The sequence below is a fragment of the Struthio camelus genome, chromosome Z (genome assembly GCF_040807025.1).
Source record: "Struthio camelus isolate bStrCam1 chromosome Z, bStrCam1.hap1, whole genome shotgun sequence".
Lineage (NCBI taxonomy): Eukaryota > Metazoa > Chordata > Aves > Struthioniformes > Struthionidae > Struthio > Struthio camelus.
This window is the reverse complement of record NC_090982.1, coordinates 21,669,422-21,690,851: the sequence shown is the minus strand read 5'-3', so window position 1 is coordinate 21,690,851 and position 21,430 is coordinate 21,669,422. Positions and strand designations below refer to the sequence as shown.

The following is a 21,430-nucleotide window of genomic DNA, read 5'->3' as shown; positions in this document are numbered from 1 at the left end:
GTCAATGGACTCTTTTGAAGTCACTTTCAGATGTTAAGCCCTCGTACTGTAACCAGGGTGTTTAATTGTTGTTTTAGACACAAGCAGATCTTCAACTCCAGCCACACTAGCTTCTGATCCAGCTACGTGTCCCATCATCCCTGGATGTGAAACAACCATTGATATCTCCAAAGGACGGACTGGTCTTGGTCTGAGCATTGTTGGAGGAGCAGACACTTTGCTGGTTGGTTGGAAAAAAAATCTGTGTCCCTCCAGTGAAATGGCAATAATAACGTTAAAATATCTGATAGAAGAGATTTTGTCTTCATTTGGTCCTTTGACATTTATAGAAAGATACCAAAGAGACCATCTCAGGAAAACAAACAAACAAACAAACAAACAAATTTTAATTGAAAATAGAAGTGACCTTCTTAAATATTTTGGTAATTTGATCATCATTCATTTAACTGCTTGGTTTGTCACGCCTTGGTTAATTGCAGTAGCATTTTTCAATAGGTCTTGTTTCGAAGTAGGGGCATAGTATACTTGCAGTGCTCAAAGTAGATGTTCTTGCAGCATGCAGTGCCTTTTTGTTATTTCTCCACAGGGAGCAATCATTATCCATGAAGTATATGAAGAAGGAGCGGCATCTAAAGATGGGAGATTGTGGGCTGGGGATCAGATATTAGAGGTGCGGTGGTTTTTTTGGTCCCTATTTATTGTCATTAACTAATTACACAACTTCTGTTTGTATGTTGGAAAGCCCTGCATGGTTTATCAGTGTATGCTTAAATTGAAGGTGAATGGGATTGACCTCAGGAATGCCACACATGATGAAGCGATAAACGTCCTCAGACAGACGCCCCAAAAAGTTCGTCTAACTGTATACAGAGATGAGGCCCAGTACAAAGAGGAGGATATGTATGATGTACTCAATATAGAGCTGCAGAAGAAGCCTGGCAAAGGCCTTGGACTGAGTATAGTTGGGAAAAGGTATGAATGGGCGTGGAGGGTGTTTTTCGGGGACTTGGTGGGCACGCTTGTACTCTCCATTGTGGTGCAGTGCTCAGATTCTTTAAGTCTGAAGGCAGTGCATCTGTCTCAGGCTAATTTTTCGCCCGAGCTAATTGACCTTTCCTGCAGGAGCTATCCAGACATTACTGAGTGCAAAAATGAGACGACATCGTATTCTCATTTGAAAGCAGGAGCCCTAAGAACTTAGAGAATGAAAATGGCCTTTCAGCACTACTGTAATGCAGAATACATGTATGTGTTTGCAGAAATGATACAGGGGTGTTTGTGTCTGACATCGTCAAAGGAGGAATAGCAGATACGGACGGGAGATTGATGCAAGGAGACCAGATATTGACAGTGAATGGAGAAGATGTTCGAAATGCTAACCAGGAGGCTGTTGCAGCTTTGCTAAAGGTATCAGTGAAACTGGAAGTAGATGAAAGTTGGGATCCAGATTTTCTGAAAGCTTAAGTTTTAATCAGAGTGTATTCAGACTGTTACTGAAATGGCAGTAGGAATGAACTTTGTTTCCAAATTTAGGCTTGCTTAAGGTTGAAGCATTCAGATTTTAATAATTTTCCTAATGAAACTGGGAATAGAGATGGCAAAAGAGGGCTATAAGGCGCTGTTACCTAGATCAATCTAAAATCTAACTGTATAGTTCTCCAACAAGCTGTTAACTGGTTAAGTAGCTCACATTTTAGAAGGATATTTAGAATTTACTTAAATGATGAAGAATTCATCAGGTTTGTTGTCCCAATAAGTGATATTTTCACAGTTAATAATGTGCATCTAATTTCTCTTGTGTACATGTAGTGTTACCTTACAGCTGTTGAATTCTACAGTATGTTTTCCAGTGAACTAGTCATCTAGTGTCAGAAAGCACTTTCCCACAAAGATAACTGAAGTAACCTCAGATCTGTAGCTGCTCAGGAACGAGAATTTCTCTTCGCAAGGAATTTTGCATTTCTGATCTCCTCTCCCGATTTCCAAATCCAAGTGAAGTCAGAAATACAGAATTTCCTGTGGTCTGGCAGGAAGTCCAGATGGTCAGCCGGCACGTCTGTTTTCCAGCTAGTGCTTTGAGGCATTCCTGCTGTGTGTTAGGATTCCATCAAGTTAGCGTTTTCCAATGGAAAAATGTAGTACTGGAAAATTTTTAACAGACACTGCTCATAGCTGACTCTTGGATGCATAGACAAGATCATGCTTCTTTGCGCTCACATTAGAAGGCAGATTTTTCCAGGCCTTGAACAGTTCCTGAGGGATTTTGGTTTTTTGGAACAGTTTTCCTGTATTTTCAGCATGTGCCCATTAGTGAGAATGCCAGAACTGGATGTGTTCTCAGGCAGTGAACTCAGTTATATACTCTTCTGGGGCAACAGTACTTTTCCATTCCTACCTGATACTTTCCTTAGGCATCTAAGGACATATTTCTTCATATACTGTGCTTTTATATCTCTTCCTAATTACTGTTTTATTTAGAAAGTTTCCTTCGTTTGTGTCAGTTGGTGAGGGTTGGTTCCCACTTACCATTCATATTTTAAAGGTTTAAATACTTCATCTTACTCAGTATTGCTTGTAATTAATTATCCTAGCTCTGAGAAAAAAAGTTTTTAAAATACCTTTCCTGTATCACTAGTAAAGGTTCTATTTACTTCATGAAGTGTAAATGTAGTGAGGCCTGATCTCTCACATGTAGGTAGTCACCATTTTTAATTCAGGGGTCAGTTCTGTTTTCATCCACAAGAGTAAGATCTAGGAGAGCATTGTCTTGAATTTCCTGAAATATATTGTGTTAGCTGAAATAAATTGTTTCGGAAAGTTACCTAGAGTCTTTGGAACATCCAAATGTATTTTAGCTAGTGTGAGTCCACCAGAAAGTGTCCTCAGGCTTAAAATTCTTCCTGTTCTTGCAGTTTTTATTTTTAAATATCCCTACAACGTGTGAAAAGCTTATCGTTCTTTTCTCTCATTTGACTTGATGATTTATCAAATGTGAGATTTGGGGAAGAGAAAGGAAGTCTTAAATAAAATTGAATATGAATTGATTTATTCACAAGTTCAGTTGGATAGTATTACCTCCCAGTTTCACGTATAATGACTCTTTGGTCTCGTTTGTGGGTTTGCATTTTATGTGAGGATGTGAAAAATTTACGTACGTAAACTGCCTCCTGAGCTTTCCATTTTGGACAAGAACGGTCCATATAGTCTGATATGAGTCAGTGCATAGCAGTAGGAAAGACTGCTTTGGACTGAGCCCTGATGAGATCTGTCCCAGAATATAAAAGAAGTCAACATTATTTGAAAACATAAGGAACGATTTGGTAATAAATCTCTTCTTAGTGTCATCCCTAAGAGAACAATAACTGGTTATGCTAGTTACAAGGTATGGAAATGTTATTTAAATGGCTTGATTTTGATATATTGGTCTGTTTCTTACTGTGAATTTTCTGATAAAAGCATGACCCCTTCTTAGCTTAATACAACTAAAGCATGATAAATACATACAAACTTCTGTAATATTACGTTGTTTGGCTGCATGGATAACGGAGTCCATATTAACAACTGCCCAGTGGAAGAAAGAAGGAAAAGCAAAATAGTAATAAAACGTTGACATTTCTGTATTTGAATATATTGCAGATAGTTGTTCTTGTTTTGACACTTCTAACTCCTTGTATTATTTCAGAAGTCCAGATTTTTAAATGTGGTTTGTGATAATTACGTATCTGTCTGTTTCCAAAATCAACTCAATGTCTTGGTTTCTAAATACTTGATTCCATGGTGAATTTTCTTCTGAGATACTAATTTCATGCAGCCATGTAAATACTTAATCCTATAATTAAAGTCTCAAAGAGTAATGGAAGGATTTGCCAATGTGCAAACAATTCGTCTCGCTGAACTTCCTGCTGGGAATCAGGTATAAAAAGGGCAGTTAAACTACAGGTGGATGTTTGGAAAACCTCCTACTCAAAAACTGATTACTTATGTTGGTGTAGCCCCGGAGTAACTGGTAGTTTCAATAACAGGGCTAAGATGGCTAACTACCGGTTTAAATAACATGCTCTCAGCTATTTGAACAGAAATAACGGTTGATATACTTTGAGTTTTTATACTGTTTTTAGTGATTGCATTGAAGATGCCCCACTTCTAATAATCTTTAAAAAATGGTATCTTGAAAATATATATTGACATTACGCTTTAGAAGTCAATACTTCTCCCATTTAAGTGAAAGGCAACAGAAGTAGGCTCCTCCATAGTTTTCATGACTGTATTGTAATATTGGTTAATCCAGAATATACCCTCTCTGCATTGACTATGACGCTGCACCTAGCTGGTATGGCTCTGATCCTGCCGTGAACTCGGTGCTCATTGCAGGGTTGTTAGGCCTGTATTTTCCCTTCTACCCATAATTTTTCTTCTTCCGTCATCTAATAAGTGACTTAAATATTGAAATATGCTTTAATGGGACTCCTGTAGTTAGAAGAGACACATTATAAATTACTGGTTCTTTAGTGTTCATTAGGTACAGTAAGACTAGAGGTCGGAAGAATAAAAGCTGGTCCGTTCCATTCTGAGAGGAGAACATCCCAGAGCAGCCAGGTTTGTAACTGTAAAACTGTTTAGTTTGGAAGAAATCAAATGTGGTTAAATAATGAAAGCAAATAAAAAGAACTGATTTTTGTGATGACAATGATTTTCCACCTACCCGATCCAAGATGGATAAATGTAGGAGCTTTTATGTACTTCACAGCTTTCCGGTAGCCATTATATACATTCACTTTCGCATACTGTATCTGTTAAAGACATGATGCAGCCAAAAAATTTTTCCAGAAGTGGTTTTGCTGTGTTGCCTAAGTATGATTTTTAAGGCTGCATCCTGGGAAGTGGAGAGAACTCTGATTCTCATGGATATCAGCAGAACTTGGACTGGGCTTTAAGACTCTTGGTTGCTTTACAAGTGCCTCTGCTGTAAGGGAATGTTGCTTCCGAAAACTAAGTGAACTTCTCCCCTGCCTTCGTATTTTTACCGCAGTCTTAGTCACCAAAAGCAGCAAACTTGCACCCTTTAACCAGGCTTCTCCAATAAACTTGAACAATGTTCAAGTCTAATTGTCATTAGACAATTGGATTGTCATTAGGCAATTAGTGTTATGAACTTCCATCAGTTTCTGCATCTGACTGTGTCCTTGATGCGATAGAGCAGCTCACGTTGTGGTTCTCTGCTGATGCAAGTCCCAGGGTTTCCAGTAGGAGCTGTATTTCTGAAGAGCTCACAACCCACCTTAGAACTGCTCTGGTTGTAAACTGGGTAGGCAGATCGTAGAGGGGTGAAGATAAACTTAAATAATTTATCTATCTATCTCCAGTCATAATTAAGCAAAGAGACCTTTTCCTTCTGGAGTTTCAAGTTAAACGGGTTAAGACTGGATAAGGGCTGAAACGTTAGATTCTCTTCAAAAAGGGTAATGGCAATCAAGATGAAAAGATGTAGGCTCTGTAGGGTCTTAATCCGCACTGTTAAATTAGAAAAAGCTCACAATGATGAGTGTTTCGAAGAATCAATACCACAGTCAATGAATTAGACACAGCGTGAGCCACATTGTTTCTTTAAATTGATTCCTGAGCGTACCAAAATTCTTTCTGGAAATTGTGCACGTGTAGATCGATGGAGAATCTGGTAGTTGATGGAGTGCCTGGGGGAATGCAGGAGTGCACATGAGAACACATAAATGTTTTATTTGTCTGTCTTCTGTATTCTGTTCCTACCTTGGTAATTGTGGCTAACTTTTGTGCCAGAAAATCCTTTCAAAGTGCTGGAAGGTGCAAAACGAAGGTCACAATCTGACCCTCAGAAGCAGAACTTCAGAGTCTTGGGTGGGCATTTAGCCATCCAACCTCTGTTGGTCTAATGACATATTTTAAACAAAGAGCCTTCTAGAATGCCCTAAAAATAAGTGGAGGTGTAGTGTGTCAGCTTTTAACTGGGCACAGAAAACATAGTAAAATAGCTGAAGATGGGAGATTATAGTTTCACTTTCTAGCAAATTGGGAATCTGAGGCTGCTGTCTAATCCCAGTGTAACACTATATTTAGGTCAGTGAAGGAAGTGGCAGCCTCTCATCGTTCAGTTTCCCAGTTTCTGGTTCCAGTGCACCTGAGGTCTTCGAAAGTGGTCTGAAGAAGAATACCACCAGTAAGATTCCTTTGCTGCTTTCACTGTTTGATACCTGTGAATTTGTAGCTGAGATCGTTTGCTTAGTCTGAAACATTGTCATTGTGTGCTGTGGGTCTGAAAGTAATTCCTTAGTCTTTAAAATACGGTGGGGATGGTTATTGTACATGTTATTTACTTTTAAATAGCCTTTTATAGAAGAAACCAGCAGCTTGTCACACCAGCAGTTTAGATGGTGAGAATGTAAGTTGAACCAGAAATTTCTCTTTAATCTAAATATGTCTTCAGTTGAGCTGTATCATGCATGGAAATCTGTGGCCAGTTGCTATTACTGTGTAGTTATTAGGATAGATTACTGCATATTAGGATAGATGTGGGTTTGTTTTCTGGTGCTCAAATTTAAAACGAAGTTACTCTCAACCCAAGTTTTGCTTGAAGTAGTTTTTCTGTTTTATTTGCGCATTCTTGGCAGTCTTTTTCCAGAAGTTATTTAAATTGAGCGAATAAATGAATGACCTTTTTTCATCCATCCTAGAAGTATTTCAATTCTGTTAATGTAATGACAGCCACTTCCAAAATCTGTTTAAAACATCTACATGTGTCTGTAATAAGCTAGCAAAAGTTAGACTCATCATAGTGGTTTGGATGGCTTTCATGGAAAAGCTTCCTTAAAAGACTAGTTTAACTTGTATTTTTGGAATTTATTTGACAGCAGCTTCTGAAATACAGGGATTGAGAGCAGTTGAAATAAAAAAGGTAAGCTGCAATATAAATATTAAATGGTATCTATCATGAACATGTTCTGTAAGTATTGTAAATAGATTTGTTTACATAAGGTTAGAAATGTGAGCCTTTTAGTCACTTCAGGTCAAAACTGTGTGACCCCTAGTGCTTATGTTCTTGTGTAAAATCACTGTGACTCATGCCATCATATTTTGTGACCTGTTTTGAAAGTGAAGGGAAAGAGCTAAGCAGGCTTTGTTTCGGTGATCTCAGATTAGGTTAAATCCGGACTCAGTTTTAGTGAAGCCAAAGGAACTGTATTAGGGTTGCAAGCTCATTGCTTTAGATTCCGTATTTTTCTCATTGCGTACCTTTTAGGTACCTGTACAAGAGCTGTTTTTTTCTGTGCTATTGATTCAAAAAATAATTGATGTGTGAATTAGGAGACTCGTTTTGATTCTCAGCAGGTTTTCAACAGGGACATTCAATTGACTTACTCATTTTCAGGAGCAGAAGATTTAAGTCAGAGATTGTTTCTAGTTGTCCAAAATGTATTTATTTGGCTTTGTGTCATCTAGTTTCTTTGATTACGTAGCTTATATTTAGAAATTCTCTTCTCAAAGCAGAATTTGCCAGTAATTCCACTTTATGATGGTGGCTTTTGTTCATAGGTAGTGGAGTATTGCACTGTAATAAAATAATGACTATTTTTGTACTTCAACCGTGAGACACTAGGGGGAGCATAAAGGTTAGTTCTAATCTTTGGGTGGTTCATGATAGGGGGTTGTTAATAAAGATCACGTAATCTAATCTGTCCCTTTATTGTTGCTCTCTATACTTTATGGATCTGCGGCTGACTTGTGTTAGCAAATTTTCACCTGCAGCTGATAGGAAAAGAAAATATTTTGTGCTCTTTCTGCTTTCCCAGTAGGAGCAAAATTCATTAACTTCAGTAGCTTGAGACATAAGCATTGTGATTTTTGGAAGATAGGGGATAGGGAATTTGGAATTTTTTTGAGTTGAGCCTACAGATTCTATTCATATATTTTTCTTCTCAGACAGATCTAATTCTTTTTCATGATTATAACAGGGCCCTGCAGACTCACTTGGCGTGAGCATTGCTGGAGGTGTAGGGAGTCCTCTTGGAGATGTCCCTATTTTTATTGCCATGATGCATCCAAATGGAGTTGCAGCGCAGACTCAGAAACTCAGAGTAAGTTAATTGTTAAGGGGTTTGTGAAGATTGCACTGGAAATGCACAAGATTATCAAAAGATGGTATATGAGTGCTTCTGACTGTAACAACAATTTTTGCTGTTTAGGTTGACAGTACAGTAACTCAGGTTGGTGGTGTGCTGAAGGGTAATTTGTAAAAGGTATTAGCATGGGAAAGAAGTCCTAGAGCAATGTCAGATCTCAGAGCTAGTAAGGTTTTCAGAATCCAAAGTAGGAGGCTGGGTTCAGGACAATAGGTTCTGTAAATAAGCTCCAATGATTAGCATGGTGGTAAGTCCTGCAGCTGCACGTAGGTGCTCTGTTCTATATTTCATGTTTTCCATACTTGACTGTTTTAGGACAGAGATAGAGTTAAAATGGGAGGTGAATTGCTGTTTTATCTAACACAGCACTTAAATGTGTACTATATTCAATCTATACCAGAGGCCGGTTTGCTTTTTTGTTACTGAATTTGAGTCATACTGCGTGGGAAATGAAGGGATCATTTCAAGATGAGTTTGAACACGTAATCTCTGATTAATCTGATTAATCTGCTGCTTCAGCCTGTGTCTGCTGCTTCAGCCTGTCTGTCTGTCTTCAAGTGATGGACAAACTGGACTTCTGTTTTCTACATACTCTTATGTTTCTCAAATATTAGGATAAATTCAGTAAAGAATCATTAGTTTTTTTAAACTGAAAAGAATAAATTACACTAAACTAATATAATTTTATAATTATGACATCAAATTTTATACCTGTGTATCACCTTATACTGTGGCTCAAAGACTTTGTGCCTTAGAGAGAAAATACACCGTGAACAACTGCTAACTTCTTTCTTCATGTCTTACACTGCTGATAAAAACCAGCTAAATCCATGTATTCAGATCTGATATTGTTTAAGAAAAGTAACAAGTAACGCTGTGTAACTAACTTTTCCTTCTGCAGGTTGGGGACAGGATTGTTAGCATCTGTGGAACGTCTACCGAGGGCATGACCCACTCCCAAGCCGTTAGTCTCTTGAAGAATGCTTCGGGCACTGTTGAGTTGCAGGTAAAAAAAATTCAGTGATGTGTGCAATATTCGTTGTGGAAAGAAAATTCTTTATTTGCAAGAAAATGTAGGAGAGGCAGTGGGTTCGCAATGCGTACTTTTCCCCCCCAGAATTTTAGCAAATTGTCTTTTTTGTGTAAGAAATGAGTCAAGTTATGATAACTGTAATTTTCTGAACATCGTTTTGCCGCCTGCTGCAATGAGTTGTCTGAGGATCAGCATTCTCATTCTACCGGTGTATGATCTCTGTTCCTAGGTTGTAGCTGGAGGGGACGTGAGTGTCATAACGGGCCAGCAGCAGGATCCACCTACATCCAGTCTTTCATTTACAGGGCTAACTTCGACCAGCATTTTTCAGGATGATTTAGGGTGAGTGACTGTCTGATATGCAACCCATGTTGCCTGTTATTTTCAGTGGGACCCCACCTAAAATACTTACAAATTCTAACAGATTACGAATTAATTGTTTAACTTAATCATGACTGACACACTTGGTATACATGGCACTCCTAGGTCACCCGTCCGGTTTTGCATTTTTTTCGTGATACAATTCGCTGTGCTGCTTTTTTGCCCCTCTGTAGAGTTATAACGTGATTTGATTTCTTCTCCAGAAATACAGCCTCTTCCTTGTGCTGTGCCTTCGTAGCTGAGATTGACTGTTTCACCCAATATGATTGTTCTCCAACCTCAATATCAAAGTCCTAGCCAGAGCGGTACCTGTGTTTCCACACTGTGCTTTCTAGCACCAGACCATCAGAAACGTGTAACTTGTAACTGACATCGTCTGGTATTCTGCAAGGCACAGCTCTTGCTGTTGCTCAGCAAATTTTGCCTCAAACTCTGTGATAAATCTGAGGCATTTTTCTTTCAGGAATAGGAAAAGAGAGAATGGGGTTCTTTAGTCACACAAACATACCTTAGAAAATAGAACTCTAAGAGGTTCTTGCAGTCAAAGCATGTTTATGGAAATATATTATGCCTGTAAATGGTCTGTAATAACACAAATATACAAATATACAGACATATATCAGAGGAGGAGAGGAGCAATTAATACCTTGCAAAATAGCTACTGTGGCTATTTTTAGACTTCTTTTAGGAAGTGTTACAAGTTACGGGATATTTGAAGTAATTGTTTTTTATGGATCGTCTGTTCTTTGAGGTCTGAGATACTGGTATTGCCCCTGTATGCGGCTAGTGAGCACTGCTAAAGGAACCTGGCCAGCAGTAACTGTGCTGTGAGCTGGGCGGAAAAGGTGTGAAAGGAGTTCGTGTGAAATAACCGGCTAAATGACAGCATTGGACAGAATTAGTATTTTACATGAGCTAAGATGTCCCTTACATTGCAATTAAGATGTTTGTAGTTACAGTGGAAAGCAAAATGTATTGTTTAACTTGAAAGGAAAAATGTATCATGTTGAATATTCTACATGTTTAATCTTAAATTAAGAGAATGCAGAAGTGCTGTTCTTTCTTTTTTTTAGACCTCCTCAGTACAAGACCATTACTCTGGATCGAGGACCAGACGGCCTAGGCTTTAGTATTGTGGGGGGATATGGCAGTCCCCATGGAGATTTGCCCATTTATGTGAAGACAGTATTTGCAAAGGTAAGTGACTGAGCGTAAATTTGTTCAGTTAAGCCACTTTTTAGTCCGTTCTCAGCAGCCAATTTCTTAAAGCATGGCCTTTGAAGCCAAACTTGTTAACGGTTTATCACTGCTTTCCTTTGCTAATGCAAGTACTGTTCAAAACGTATTTGCGCTGTTTGAAGGCTACAGTTGAGGTAAGATTCAGAATTTCCACATTGTATAGGGCAGAATCTGTTTCAACTTTCAGAAGCTGGAGCTATGTCCATACTTTGAAAAATAGCCACATACCTTGTGTTGGGATCGTACAGTCTTCAGGTAGCAGAAGGGATTCTTTTATTTATTTTGACTAAGGGTCTGAAAGGTAGGTGAAGACAAAATAGTAGAGCTCAGTCCTGGCTTTTGGGGAAGATCAGGTCCTGGCCTGGATTTGATAGCTTGGACTGCCTAGGAGACAGTTCTGAGTCAGTGAAAATGGAGTCAAGTACCCCAGACTTCTGTGGTAAGCCAAAGTACAGGGCTGGGTTTGATTACCAAATTTCTAATACTGGTTGCTGAAAAATTTGTCAGGTCTTGAAAAAACTTACTATTACGATTCCGGAACTTAAAAGTCATACTAGTTAGACCAGGAGGGTTGTAGGAGTGTGAAGGTCTTATAGATACAACTTCTACATGTGATTCAACTTAGAGAAGGCAGGGCATACTGCAGAGCATACAAACTGTGCTGCTATTGACTGTAGTCAATAGCACAGGGTCACAGAAAACCAGAAAGGCTTAAGGGCACCAAATCCATCATATTAAGAGCAAAAGGTCAATATGGCAGGGAGAAAGAGAGATGCATGAGTCTGCAATTACGTGTTGTATCATTGCAGGGTGCAGCTGCAGAAGATGGACGCCTGAAGAGGGGGGATCAAATCATTGCTGTGAATGGGCAGAGTTTAGAAGGGGTGACCCATGAGGAAGCGGTTGCTATTTTAAAAAGGACAAAAGGAACAGTCACTCTAACTGTTTTGTCGTGAACCAGCTGCCCAGAGGAGTAGGGTCAACAAGACCATACTATTTACATTCCGCATAGCAAAGAGGATGGAAATGTTTATATAGCCTTCTCGTTCTTCCAGCTTCACAGGACCGTGTTACTTCACTGAAGAAAAATACCATTTAATCTTATTTTTGTATATGATAGAAGTATTTGTCTTAGTGTCAAAGCACTGGGATGGAGTACTATAGTCTCACAACTATGGTAAAGACGTGGCTATTTTTTCCTAGTACTATTATGATAACCACTTATGATCCACCAAAAAAAAAAAATTGTTTGATTTAATAACCGCACAGGAAGAGTGGAATGTTTTGCTCGGAGGCTTTGAATATTTGAAATATATGGGAAATATTTGGATAAAATGAAGTCATCAAGTCAACAAGGGGATGGCAGTGGCAAGAATAGTCAAACAACAGAAATATGGTTATTGGAGAAAGAAATTATTGACAAAATAGGAAAGTTTTGGAGGAGAAGGAAAAGTAGGTAACCTGGAGGCTAAACGATCCAGTAATTTAGATGATTATTTGCATTATTTCATAGCACCCAAATTGAAGGAGCTGGGAGGAAGACTTGAGTTTTCTGTTTGTTTTGTATTATTTTTTGTATCTTTTTTCCAGTTTCCTAAGTCAATGGTGTGTTCAAAAAAAAGGAAACTCTTTTTTTAGTTTCCCTTAGGTTTGGTGGGTTGAGGAGGGGAGCAGGCAGGGGGAAAACCAGAGGTGTTTGAAAGGGAGGGGAATTGTGCTCAGGGTTGCAAAATCTGTTCGTCAGTGGAAGCTGTCCCTGGTGAATGAGTGTGCCCAGCAACTGCAGTATTAGAAGGATTTAGACTTTCCTTTTATCACAGTAGTATTTGCTAGCCTCTGTGGGTCTGCAAGTAACCTTCCCAATGTGAAATGTGTGCAAGTGAAGGCTATCCTTTTCCAGCATGCAAGATGAATTCAGTCTCGGCGCAGAAGTTTCTGAGAGCTGCTTGAAGCAGAACCATGAAGAAACCACTCAGGGCAGGTTTCCTTTGCTACGTTGAGAGCCTTGCAGATATTCATTAAACCAAGGTGGAAGAAATTAGTGTTATAGCTGTAAGTAGCAGCGAAGCTAGAGCTGTCCCTGAATGAGGAGGGCTAAAACTAGTAGCTGGAGGTGGGCAGAGAGCTGGAGACCCCTCGCAGCAGAGGGGGGCTGTGAGCAAGAGAGTGGTGGAAGGTCTTCCTGCGTCAGCATCAGGAATCAAGCTGAAAAGGGGGATCTAGAGCCACAGATACGATTTTTGGATTATTATTTTATCTGATAAAAATATGTAAGATAGTGTCTGGTAAGTAAGATGCAGTCGTAGGGTTGTTCTTTGGGCAGCACTGTGGTCAATCAGTAGATGTTATCAACGTCCTCAGCTTCCTGAGAAGTTGGGATCCTCACTAAAATATTTTCCCCAAATCTTGCTCACTGAGCCCCCTAGCTTTGCCCCTGCTGCTTTGGCAGGAAGCCCTTCAGCTTTTATGAATCTGGCAGCTAATGCACATTTTGCCCATGATTTACCTTCCTACAGAAAAATTCCATTAAAATGTTTGAAGGAGAAAGACAGATAGCTAATTAGCATGCTGTACATATATATCCTTGTAGCAGCAAGGCCCTTTGTGTTGATTAGCAAAAACATTGTAGCGAGAAGGCCAGCATGTCAGCTGTCATTTAAGATAAATTACTGAACTCAAAATGTAGGAAATGGGTCAGGCCATTATTATATGAGTATGGAAAACACAGAAGACTAGCATTCGTTTTAGTGGCAGATAAAAACAGTATTAGGAATGCCTGTGAAATAGTGTTAGCAAAGTGCTAGCTAGATCTAAGTGGATTAACTAAAAAAAAAAAAAAAAACCGCTTTGTCTCGTTAACTGTTCTAGATGTTACACTGTGATAGGTTAAGACAAAAGAAAACAGATGATACCATTACTAGAGGCTGTTGGTAATGAATTGGTCTTCTGTACTTATTCCTGGCTTAGAGTGAGAAATGCCTACATTAGAGTATGTAAAGTCACTTCAAATGGTATCTATATTTGTAACAGAAGTAGTGTACAGTTATTTTATTACTGCTGTTGTGTCTAAATGGAGGATTTAAATGAATAAATATGAAACTGTCAGTGATGAAGAAAAAAGTTGCAGGTGTGTTTCTGGTTGCCCCTCAATGATAGGCTAACATTGTTCATTCTGTTGTGAAAGGTCAATTCAACATTTCTTTTTAAATTAATAACAAAAAGTTAATGGCGTTATTCTTTCTGTAGATCTTAAAGCATCTGCTAAAAATGGCTTTATTTGGATTTTAAGATTTTCTTGTTTTTATTCCCAATCTCTTAGCAAATCCGTGAGACCAGGTATCAAAGCTATCTAGGAATGAATAGGAAGTTGACTTGCTTTTTTAAAACAGGCAGAACAAACAGCAGAGGTCCAGACCGTTTAAAAGGCAGTGCCTTAAGGCATGGGATGTGGCATGAGAGATCATAACAGTGAGCCATGCAGCCTGGACCTCTGCTTTTAGCTGTGAGCCATGCCACTGTGTCAGAGTACAGTGCAGGACCCTCGCCTCCCCCAGCCCCACTGTGGAAAGCATTGCATGTCCGTGTTGCATGACCGCTGCTTACGGGCTGCCGTGACTGGACCTTGAGATCTAAAAAATGTTGTGAACTTTGGGTGTTTGGTTTTCTTTGTCATTAGGTATTCAGTGTTACTGTCATGTTGCCAGGGTTAGTCCTGCAAGATGCTAAGTGCTCTGGCCCTGATTCTGCCAAGTTCTCCCATTTTTGGGTATGTAGTGGTTTTTCATATGACTGTGTTAACTTGACAGGGGCTAGAGCTGAAGGGCCTGGCATCTTATGCGATCAAACTACTATCTCTTTAGCTGTCCGATCTTTTCTTTCAATTCAATATTAGTTATCTTAAGAGTGGTGTTAATAAAAGAGGCTGTCACCTTTTTTTTCAGTGTGGGTCTGGAGTGAAGGACAGCTGGCTCGGGGGTATACACATATTCCATTCCTGGGCACTTTGGAGGTATCACTGGCGCAGCTGCTTTCCTAGTGATTCCTGGGATTCCCCTGCTGGATTTCATTTCTTGGTTAGCTTTATGGAAGCAATGGTAACGATATTTTCCTGTTGGGAGACAGGGTGGAAATTCGTAGCCACTGAAGGTCACCTTCCCTTCACCCGGTACAGTCTCTTTTTTTGAAAGAGAAGACGACGCTGTGTATTAAGTGGACGCTGACAGAGACTTGCCTAAATATATCGATATATAGACGAAGTCCTCAAGTGGCAAAAAGAGGTTTTTAGTTTGGTGACAGAAATCTGCAAATAACATGGAAAAACTGACTCTTTTTAATAGTGTTTTGCAAAGGAAGCATTATTCCAAACTGAAATAGACATTGCAAAGAGGCTGGTGGTTTTCCCCCTCTTTTTCTTGAAACCATTTGAAACTGCCAAGAATAGTTAAAATTTGTAACTTTCCTTTACAAGTGCTATTAAAACTATGTCCTTATCACATTCACGACCTGCAGTATATACACGAGATATTTTTGTACCTTTCTGTCTTGCAGACCCAGCATCTTCCTCCCCAGCTATGTAAATCTGGATTCGTTTTATTCCATAGCCAGTACTGCGGGGTTATGGGTTAGCTTGTGAATTTGTGCCACTGATTTTCAGGAAAAAAATTCTGATAGAAGCAGGTACTGACAGTGATAGACGTTACACTGGTACGTTTCAAATACTTGAAAATAGTATACCTGCTAATAGGAGATGATGCCTGAGTGGGTTTAGCTTCATCAGCTTCTGCCGTATGTTTTCTTCTTTCCTGTGGTAAAATCTTCCACAATATTAAGATTTCTACTCTGAATGAAAGCAATCATTTGAAATATGGAGAAAAACATGGATGTTGCTCCCTTTGTAGGGAAGAGGAAGGTAATACTAATCCTGAAAGCTAATTGCATCTTGGGCAAAGCTACTGGAATTCTTCAAACTGGATTATTAATTTTTAACTCAAGATTTTTTATTAAGTTGCAGCAGCAGGTCGTTTTTAAAAAAAAATTCCTTTACAAGGACGTTTGCATTGAGACTCATACAAAACAAGTTTTTTCATCTGACTGCTTTGTGGTCACTCCATCTTTTTGATCTTCAGATAGGGAATTTAAGTATCTTTTTTTTTTTTTTTTTTTTTTTTGCATAGAAGTAGCGTTTGGCTTATCTTGAAAAAGTCTTATCTGTGTTTGCTCCCAGCTGAGAGTGCTGTCCTGGATATTTTAAGTGCTTGCAGTTAAACGTCGTATGTCCAGTTTTCCCTATAGATAGACCAATGAAAGGAAAATTTGTTTAAGATGAGTCTTCAAATTTGTCATCCATTGTTCATGTTTTCTTCTATTTCAGCATTTGGCTGTGAGATATAATTAGTTGAGAATAGACTTTGGGTGAACAAGATGGGCATTATAGCAAAAAGGAAATAACATCTTCAGTTTTGCAGCTTTCTACATCTCTTGGCAGAGTAAATGAAATTCTGTGCTTTCAGCAGAAAATGTGCCTTCTGAGTATTTCTATGGGATGTGGGATACCTCTTTGAGAGTCTCAGCACTGGACAACACAGCTCCAAATTTAGTGTGTGTTCATACTGTTTTTTATGCTGCTAACGCTTCATATCGACAGGAAGGCGCATGGAGGGCAAGGCTGGGAGGGCAGTACCCCAAGGGCACATTTTCAGAATGCTTTTGCCCAGGTTTCCGTTACTGCACGCAGAACAGAGGTAAGGGAGCCTGAATTTCATGTCGGGCACTTTGCACAAGTACTTAGGCTGAGGTTCCTAAAAGGTCTCCATGCTGCACTTCACAGTCTGCAGCTTTCAAGTACTTCACCACCACAGCCTCAAGGTCCAACATTTCTGAGTTTCCCATTATTAGAGATGTTACAAAAAGCCGTGGGTAGATGGAACCGCATCTGACGTACTTAATAGAAAATGATTGTGGGAGAATCTTTTAGACTGAAACCATTGTAGACATATGTATTTCAGTTTGGCTTGAAAAAAAGTAATTCCTTGCTCACTGTTAAACGTGAATGAGTCTGATGGTGGGTAGAAAAGTCAGGGTTGCAAGTGAATTAAATAAATATCAATATAATCCTAATGAGTAAAGCAGTGTGCCCTGGCAAGTGCTGTTTTTGACAGGAACCACTTGAGGACAGCAGATAATGATCATTGTCATATGGAGAAAGTATTAACCTTTGCTACGGTGACAAAGATCAAAAGATGGTTAAAGGTGACAGTGTTTATTTTTGTCATGCTTTTATATTATCTCCAGACCAAACACAAGTTACTTTTTACCCAGACTTGTGTTCTTTCCAAGTTTAAAGTGCCTGCAAAAAGCTAATAAGATGTTATTCATATGATAGTCTTTCAATGAAAAAAATAATTATAGTTTTAGATAGATCGTTTTTGTTGCCTTTGCTGGATATCTACAGAAGCAAGTACTGAAGGAAAAATCATTCTTAACGTTAGAGTTCTCCTGGAGAGATCAGGCAAATCTAAACTGGCTGTCTGGTTTGGAGGCTTCACTTTCAGTAGTCTGGGATTCAAATAGAACAAGTAACACGTTCAACGAAATATGCTAGTGTTATTTCATAGTGATCCTAAATGCTGGACAATACTAGCTGCACCTGTAGGGCTCTGCAAATGCTGCATATTAAAATATGCAGCCTACTATAAACATAACTGGATCCATCTGAAAATACAATGCCTATGCAGACCCTCTTCATGCTGTCACTTGGCTTAGGCTAGGGAGGCTGTGTTCTCTCAAATGGCTCTGTAGATCTTCAGTTATTGCACTGAGACAACAAAGCTTTGCATATTTACTTTTGCCCTTTACACAGGACAGTTCAGACTTGTTTTCTACTTTTTTGAGTTAAAAATGCTTTACTTGTTAGCAGAGACTGGATTTGAACCTTTCCATTTTCTGCGTGTATCTAAATGGTTCACTGCTTAAATTCCTATATTCCGGCTAAATTCTTTAACTAATAGTCTTAGGCTATCATAAAAAGGCTCTAGGATTTCCTTTGCAAGTCACAATTTAATAGGAAATAAGGTCCAGCACTGTTTTGGAAGAGTAGCTCTAGGTTTCTGTCGTTCTGTCTAATGAGAAATTCTGAGTTTTTGGTCCGAAGTGGACTAAAGGTCTGATACTATTTGATGGATGCATTTGCTCTTTGAGAGGTGTAGTGGTTAGAAACCCAGCCCTGAGTTTAGCACTGCCCTTGTCCCTCCCTCATGGGACTGCCATTGTACTAGCTCTTCCCCACATGCCTTAGAGGTGTCTCCCCCAAAGTTGGGGAATTTCACTTGTAGTCCTAGAAGTCAAGAAGACCAAGAATGTCTTGGCTTTCATGCAAAGATTATGTAAAGGACCTGCATGTGTTGCACATTTATCTCTAGCTCTGTCATATACTTCCCCTTTCAACCATATACATGAGGAAAAAGTCATTTCCTCAAACGCAGAGTATCTTCTAACCAAGTATCTTCTAGCATCATGTGTGATAATTGCTTAAGAAGAAATGTTTGTGGATCCAGTCTACTGGCGAAGCTTTTACCACATCTTTTAGAAACGGATGGGCAGCACTGATTGCCTTTGTGTTTTGTGTTATAGAAATTAGGGAGTGGCTAAAAACAAAGCATTTCCGATAAGTATAAATCTCTTGTGGCCAGGAAGCTGAATTGCTTGAGACAAGGTGGGAACCTCCTGAACTGAAATGAACTCCCTATTTAGTAAGCATGTTCTCTTTTCAGCCTGGCCATATATTCCTGGAAACAACTTGGCTTTTGTTAGTGCAAACTACAGCTGACCCTCAGAATTCAATATATACGTTCTCTTGCCCTCTTAGAAGAGGTCTTCTATTTTTCCTGTTGCAATGTCTAGCACGGCAGGAAAAACGATAATTAAACCTTTACCTATAGATGTAAATTTATAAAAAGTCAACATTCACTAGAAATAACTCATTAGTGGCTGTCCGGTTGCCGTCATCTGATGTCGTCGTCTTTGCAGCATCAGAAGTCGTAGACTATTCAAAGCTGTTAATTTTGCTAACAGCCAAAGCATTCCTGTGTGCATTTTTTTTTTTTGCCTGTTCCATTCTGATTCATGTGTGTGGAGTGTGTGGTATGTGTGAGGGGAAGATGTCAAAAACTATTACATAAAAAAATCTATCTATATATGTCCACACATACATATAGAGTGTTTGGGTTTTTGTAAATAGTCTTAGAGAGGTGCTAGTTGTTAAACCTGCATATAGTGCCTTCCAAGCATTATATTTTTCATGAAAGAGTAACAGTAGATACTATTATCCTTTTTTTTATCCATAGATCGAAAGGAATTAAAAAATAGATTTTCTACATTTTGATGACAGGGGAACTGCAGCACAGGGATTATCTATTGTTTCCTCATTGTATTGTGATTGTCTTGATTCACAATGTTTATTAACCCATCTTTCCTGCTATCCTGATATGTTGAAGAATGGAGCATATTCCTGCTTGCAGCTTCAGCGGCAATGAAATCCTATCCAAAGCTGAGAAATGTTTGAATCTGGAGGGGTACTGATTCAATGTTTCTGGGGCTAAGAGAACCTCTTGAAGGGTGGGTGAGATCCTAGGATTCCCAGCATTCCTCACTGGTAAAAGCTTTTTATTTAGGCTCATGTTAAAGATGGCATGTTTTAAGTGCATGGGACTGTTCCTTTTAAATATATATAGGAACTGAACTCAGTATTACTGAGTTCACAGTTTCACATCTTTACTCATTTGTAATTTTCAAGTATACCTGTATATATTATTCCCACTCAAACTTACGCATAAACCTTAATCTGTTGGCCAGACAGGCAAACCTCTTTGTCCTAGCTGTTGTATGGTCTTTTGACGGAGCCCAAAAGTAGCAACAGCTTTGAGGGACCTTTAGTTTCCTTCTCAATGCCAAGTGGAAGATAAACCAAGTAAAATCTCTGGCAACAAGCAGCAAGGAGACAAAAGATACTTGCTGGCGCCTGGCAGGCTGTTTACTTTTCTCTAGTGTGAAAACTAGCTGAAACTACCTCTAGTCTGAACTTCCAGTTCAAAAGTGAACTGGGATAGGGGAGGGGAAGTGCTCACACGTTTAGGCACAAGCAGGGCTGGAGGGAGTAGCCACCTGCAGTCAAGATAAGCCTATCTGCTTAAGTGTTTCTTCTTTAGCATTGCAAAACTAAAAATGTGCTTTTGCAGTCAGGTGCTGGTTGCAGCTAGGCGTGTGGCCAGGGAACTTGAGTATGCTGAAGCTTTGTGGGAAAGTCTGCTTGGGTTTAGTACACAGCCCCACAGGTACTCCTTGAAGTCAGACCAGCCATGGATGAGGAAGCTAGATTTGTACATAAATGCAGGGATTTATGTAGCTGCATTGGTATGTGTTAATCATTTTCATTACTAGCCACTAGATAGCACTAGAGAATCAGGGAAAGTCTGAAACAGTGTGCGATTCAAAGATTTAAAGCAAATTCAGGCACTCCAGAACCAACAACCGACGAGTCTGTGCTTGGTGTTCAGCTCTGGTCAGCAGCCTAATGGAAACTCTTCAGTCAGGAGAAAGTTATTTTGACTTCAAATGTATTTAAAATGTCCACATTGCTATATTCCAAAGCAAAATGAAATGAAATACAGAAGCAGAGAGAACAGTACCCTCACTTCAGCCCTCTTTTTGATACTATTGATCCTTGCTGGAGGTCACAGACTTGGACAGAATGTGCATTAAGCCACATATGTTTCATATTGGCCTTCACAAAAAATGAATGCTTTAAAAATGAAGTAAAATTATGCCTCCAAAAACAGATCCACAGGACTTTTATTTTTCCTCAGCAAAATTTATTGTTAGAGAAGGTAAAACATTATCTATGCCTGTCACTTTCTGAAAGTTTTCTGCAGCACTTGAAAAATTATTTGACGTTTTTAGCTTCCCAAAAAGCTCTTCGGGTGATAGAGAAATCGTTACTGACTATCTCTGTGAGAAGCCAAGAACTGATGTTTTTAATCGCTACTATGAAAAGCAATAAAGATACAACCCCTGCTTGCTTACTGATAGCCTTTCAGCAAATCCCATATGAAATGGGTTTTTACTAGGGGCTAGGAGCTAACAAAAAAAGGCATTAAAAAAGGCATAGGTTACTATATTATTGTGCTGTGCATTTTCATAGGTACCTCTCTCCTCTTTCAAACCGTATGACATCATATACGCAAGAATTTTTGATCTGGGCATTCGTACATAGGTTTTCTGGCAGTTCTGAGAAGTACAGGCAGGTAAGCATGATGCCATGTAAGATAAGAAACTTCTGGTATAATCCTCTAAAAAATAAATTCCTGACTGCAGTTTCAGTGTACTGAGAGTGATCACGTATCCTGCTGTTATTTATTAACAGGGTTTGTACACTCAAATGCCACATCCTATTTTGATAAAGTACCGCAGCAGTTTATGGCAAGAACCTCAGATTTCCAGGTTTGAAAGTCATGAGCGCCTGGATGGATGGAGTTACGTCTCCCGCATGCTTACCTCGAAGGACAGATTGATAATCAGTTCAGGGCATATAGCTCTTCTGGATTCCTTCTAAAGTTACATTAAACTGACTAAT

General features: G+C 39.1%; 1 protein-coding gene across 41 annotated transcripts in view; it reads left to right on the top strand.

Moving 5' to 3' along the window:
* The window catches only part of MPDZ (multiple PDZ domain crumbs cell polarity complex component), a 101,520-nt gene extending 87,597 nt beyond the window's left edge, over positions 1-13,923 (top strand). For 21 of the 41 annotated variants that reach the window (XM_068926879.1, XM_068926848.1, XM_068926883.1 and 18 more), the window contains 12 exons: positions 78-223; positions 587-670; positions 779-972; positions 1,260-1,407; positions 4,510-4,596; positions 6,091-6,190; positions 6,882-6,925; positions 7,983-8,105; positions 9,052-9,156; positions 9,413-9,525; positions 10,638-10,761; positions 11,613-13,923. In XM_068926879.1, the coding sequence (XP_068782980.1) occupies positions 78-223; positions 587-670; positions 779-972; positions 1,260-1,407; positions 4,510-4,596; positions 6,091-6,190; positions 6,882-6,925; positions 7,983-8,105; positions 9,052-9,156; positions 9,413-9,525; positions 10,638-10,761; positions 11,613-11,759 (1,415 nt within the window). In that variant the 3' untranslated portion in view covers positions 11,760-13,923. The remainder of the gene's footprint in view (positions 1-77; positions 224-586; positions 671-778; positions 973-1,259; positions 1,408-4,509; positions 4,597-6,090; positions 6,191-6,881; positions 6,926-7,982; positions 8,106-9,051; positions 9,157-9,412; positions 9,526-10,637; positions 10,762-11,612) is intronic. The other 20 variants (XM_068926884.1, XM_068926877.1, XM_068926872.1 and 17 more) reach the window with 5 other exon arrangements.
* The last annotated feature ends 7,507 nt before the right edge of the window (positions 13,924-21,430 follow it).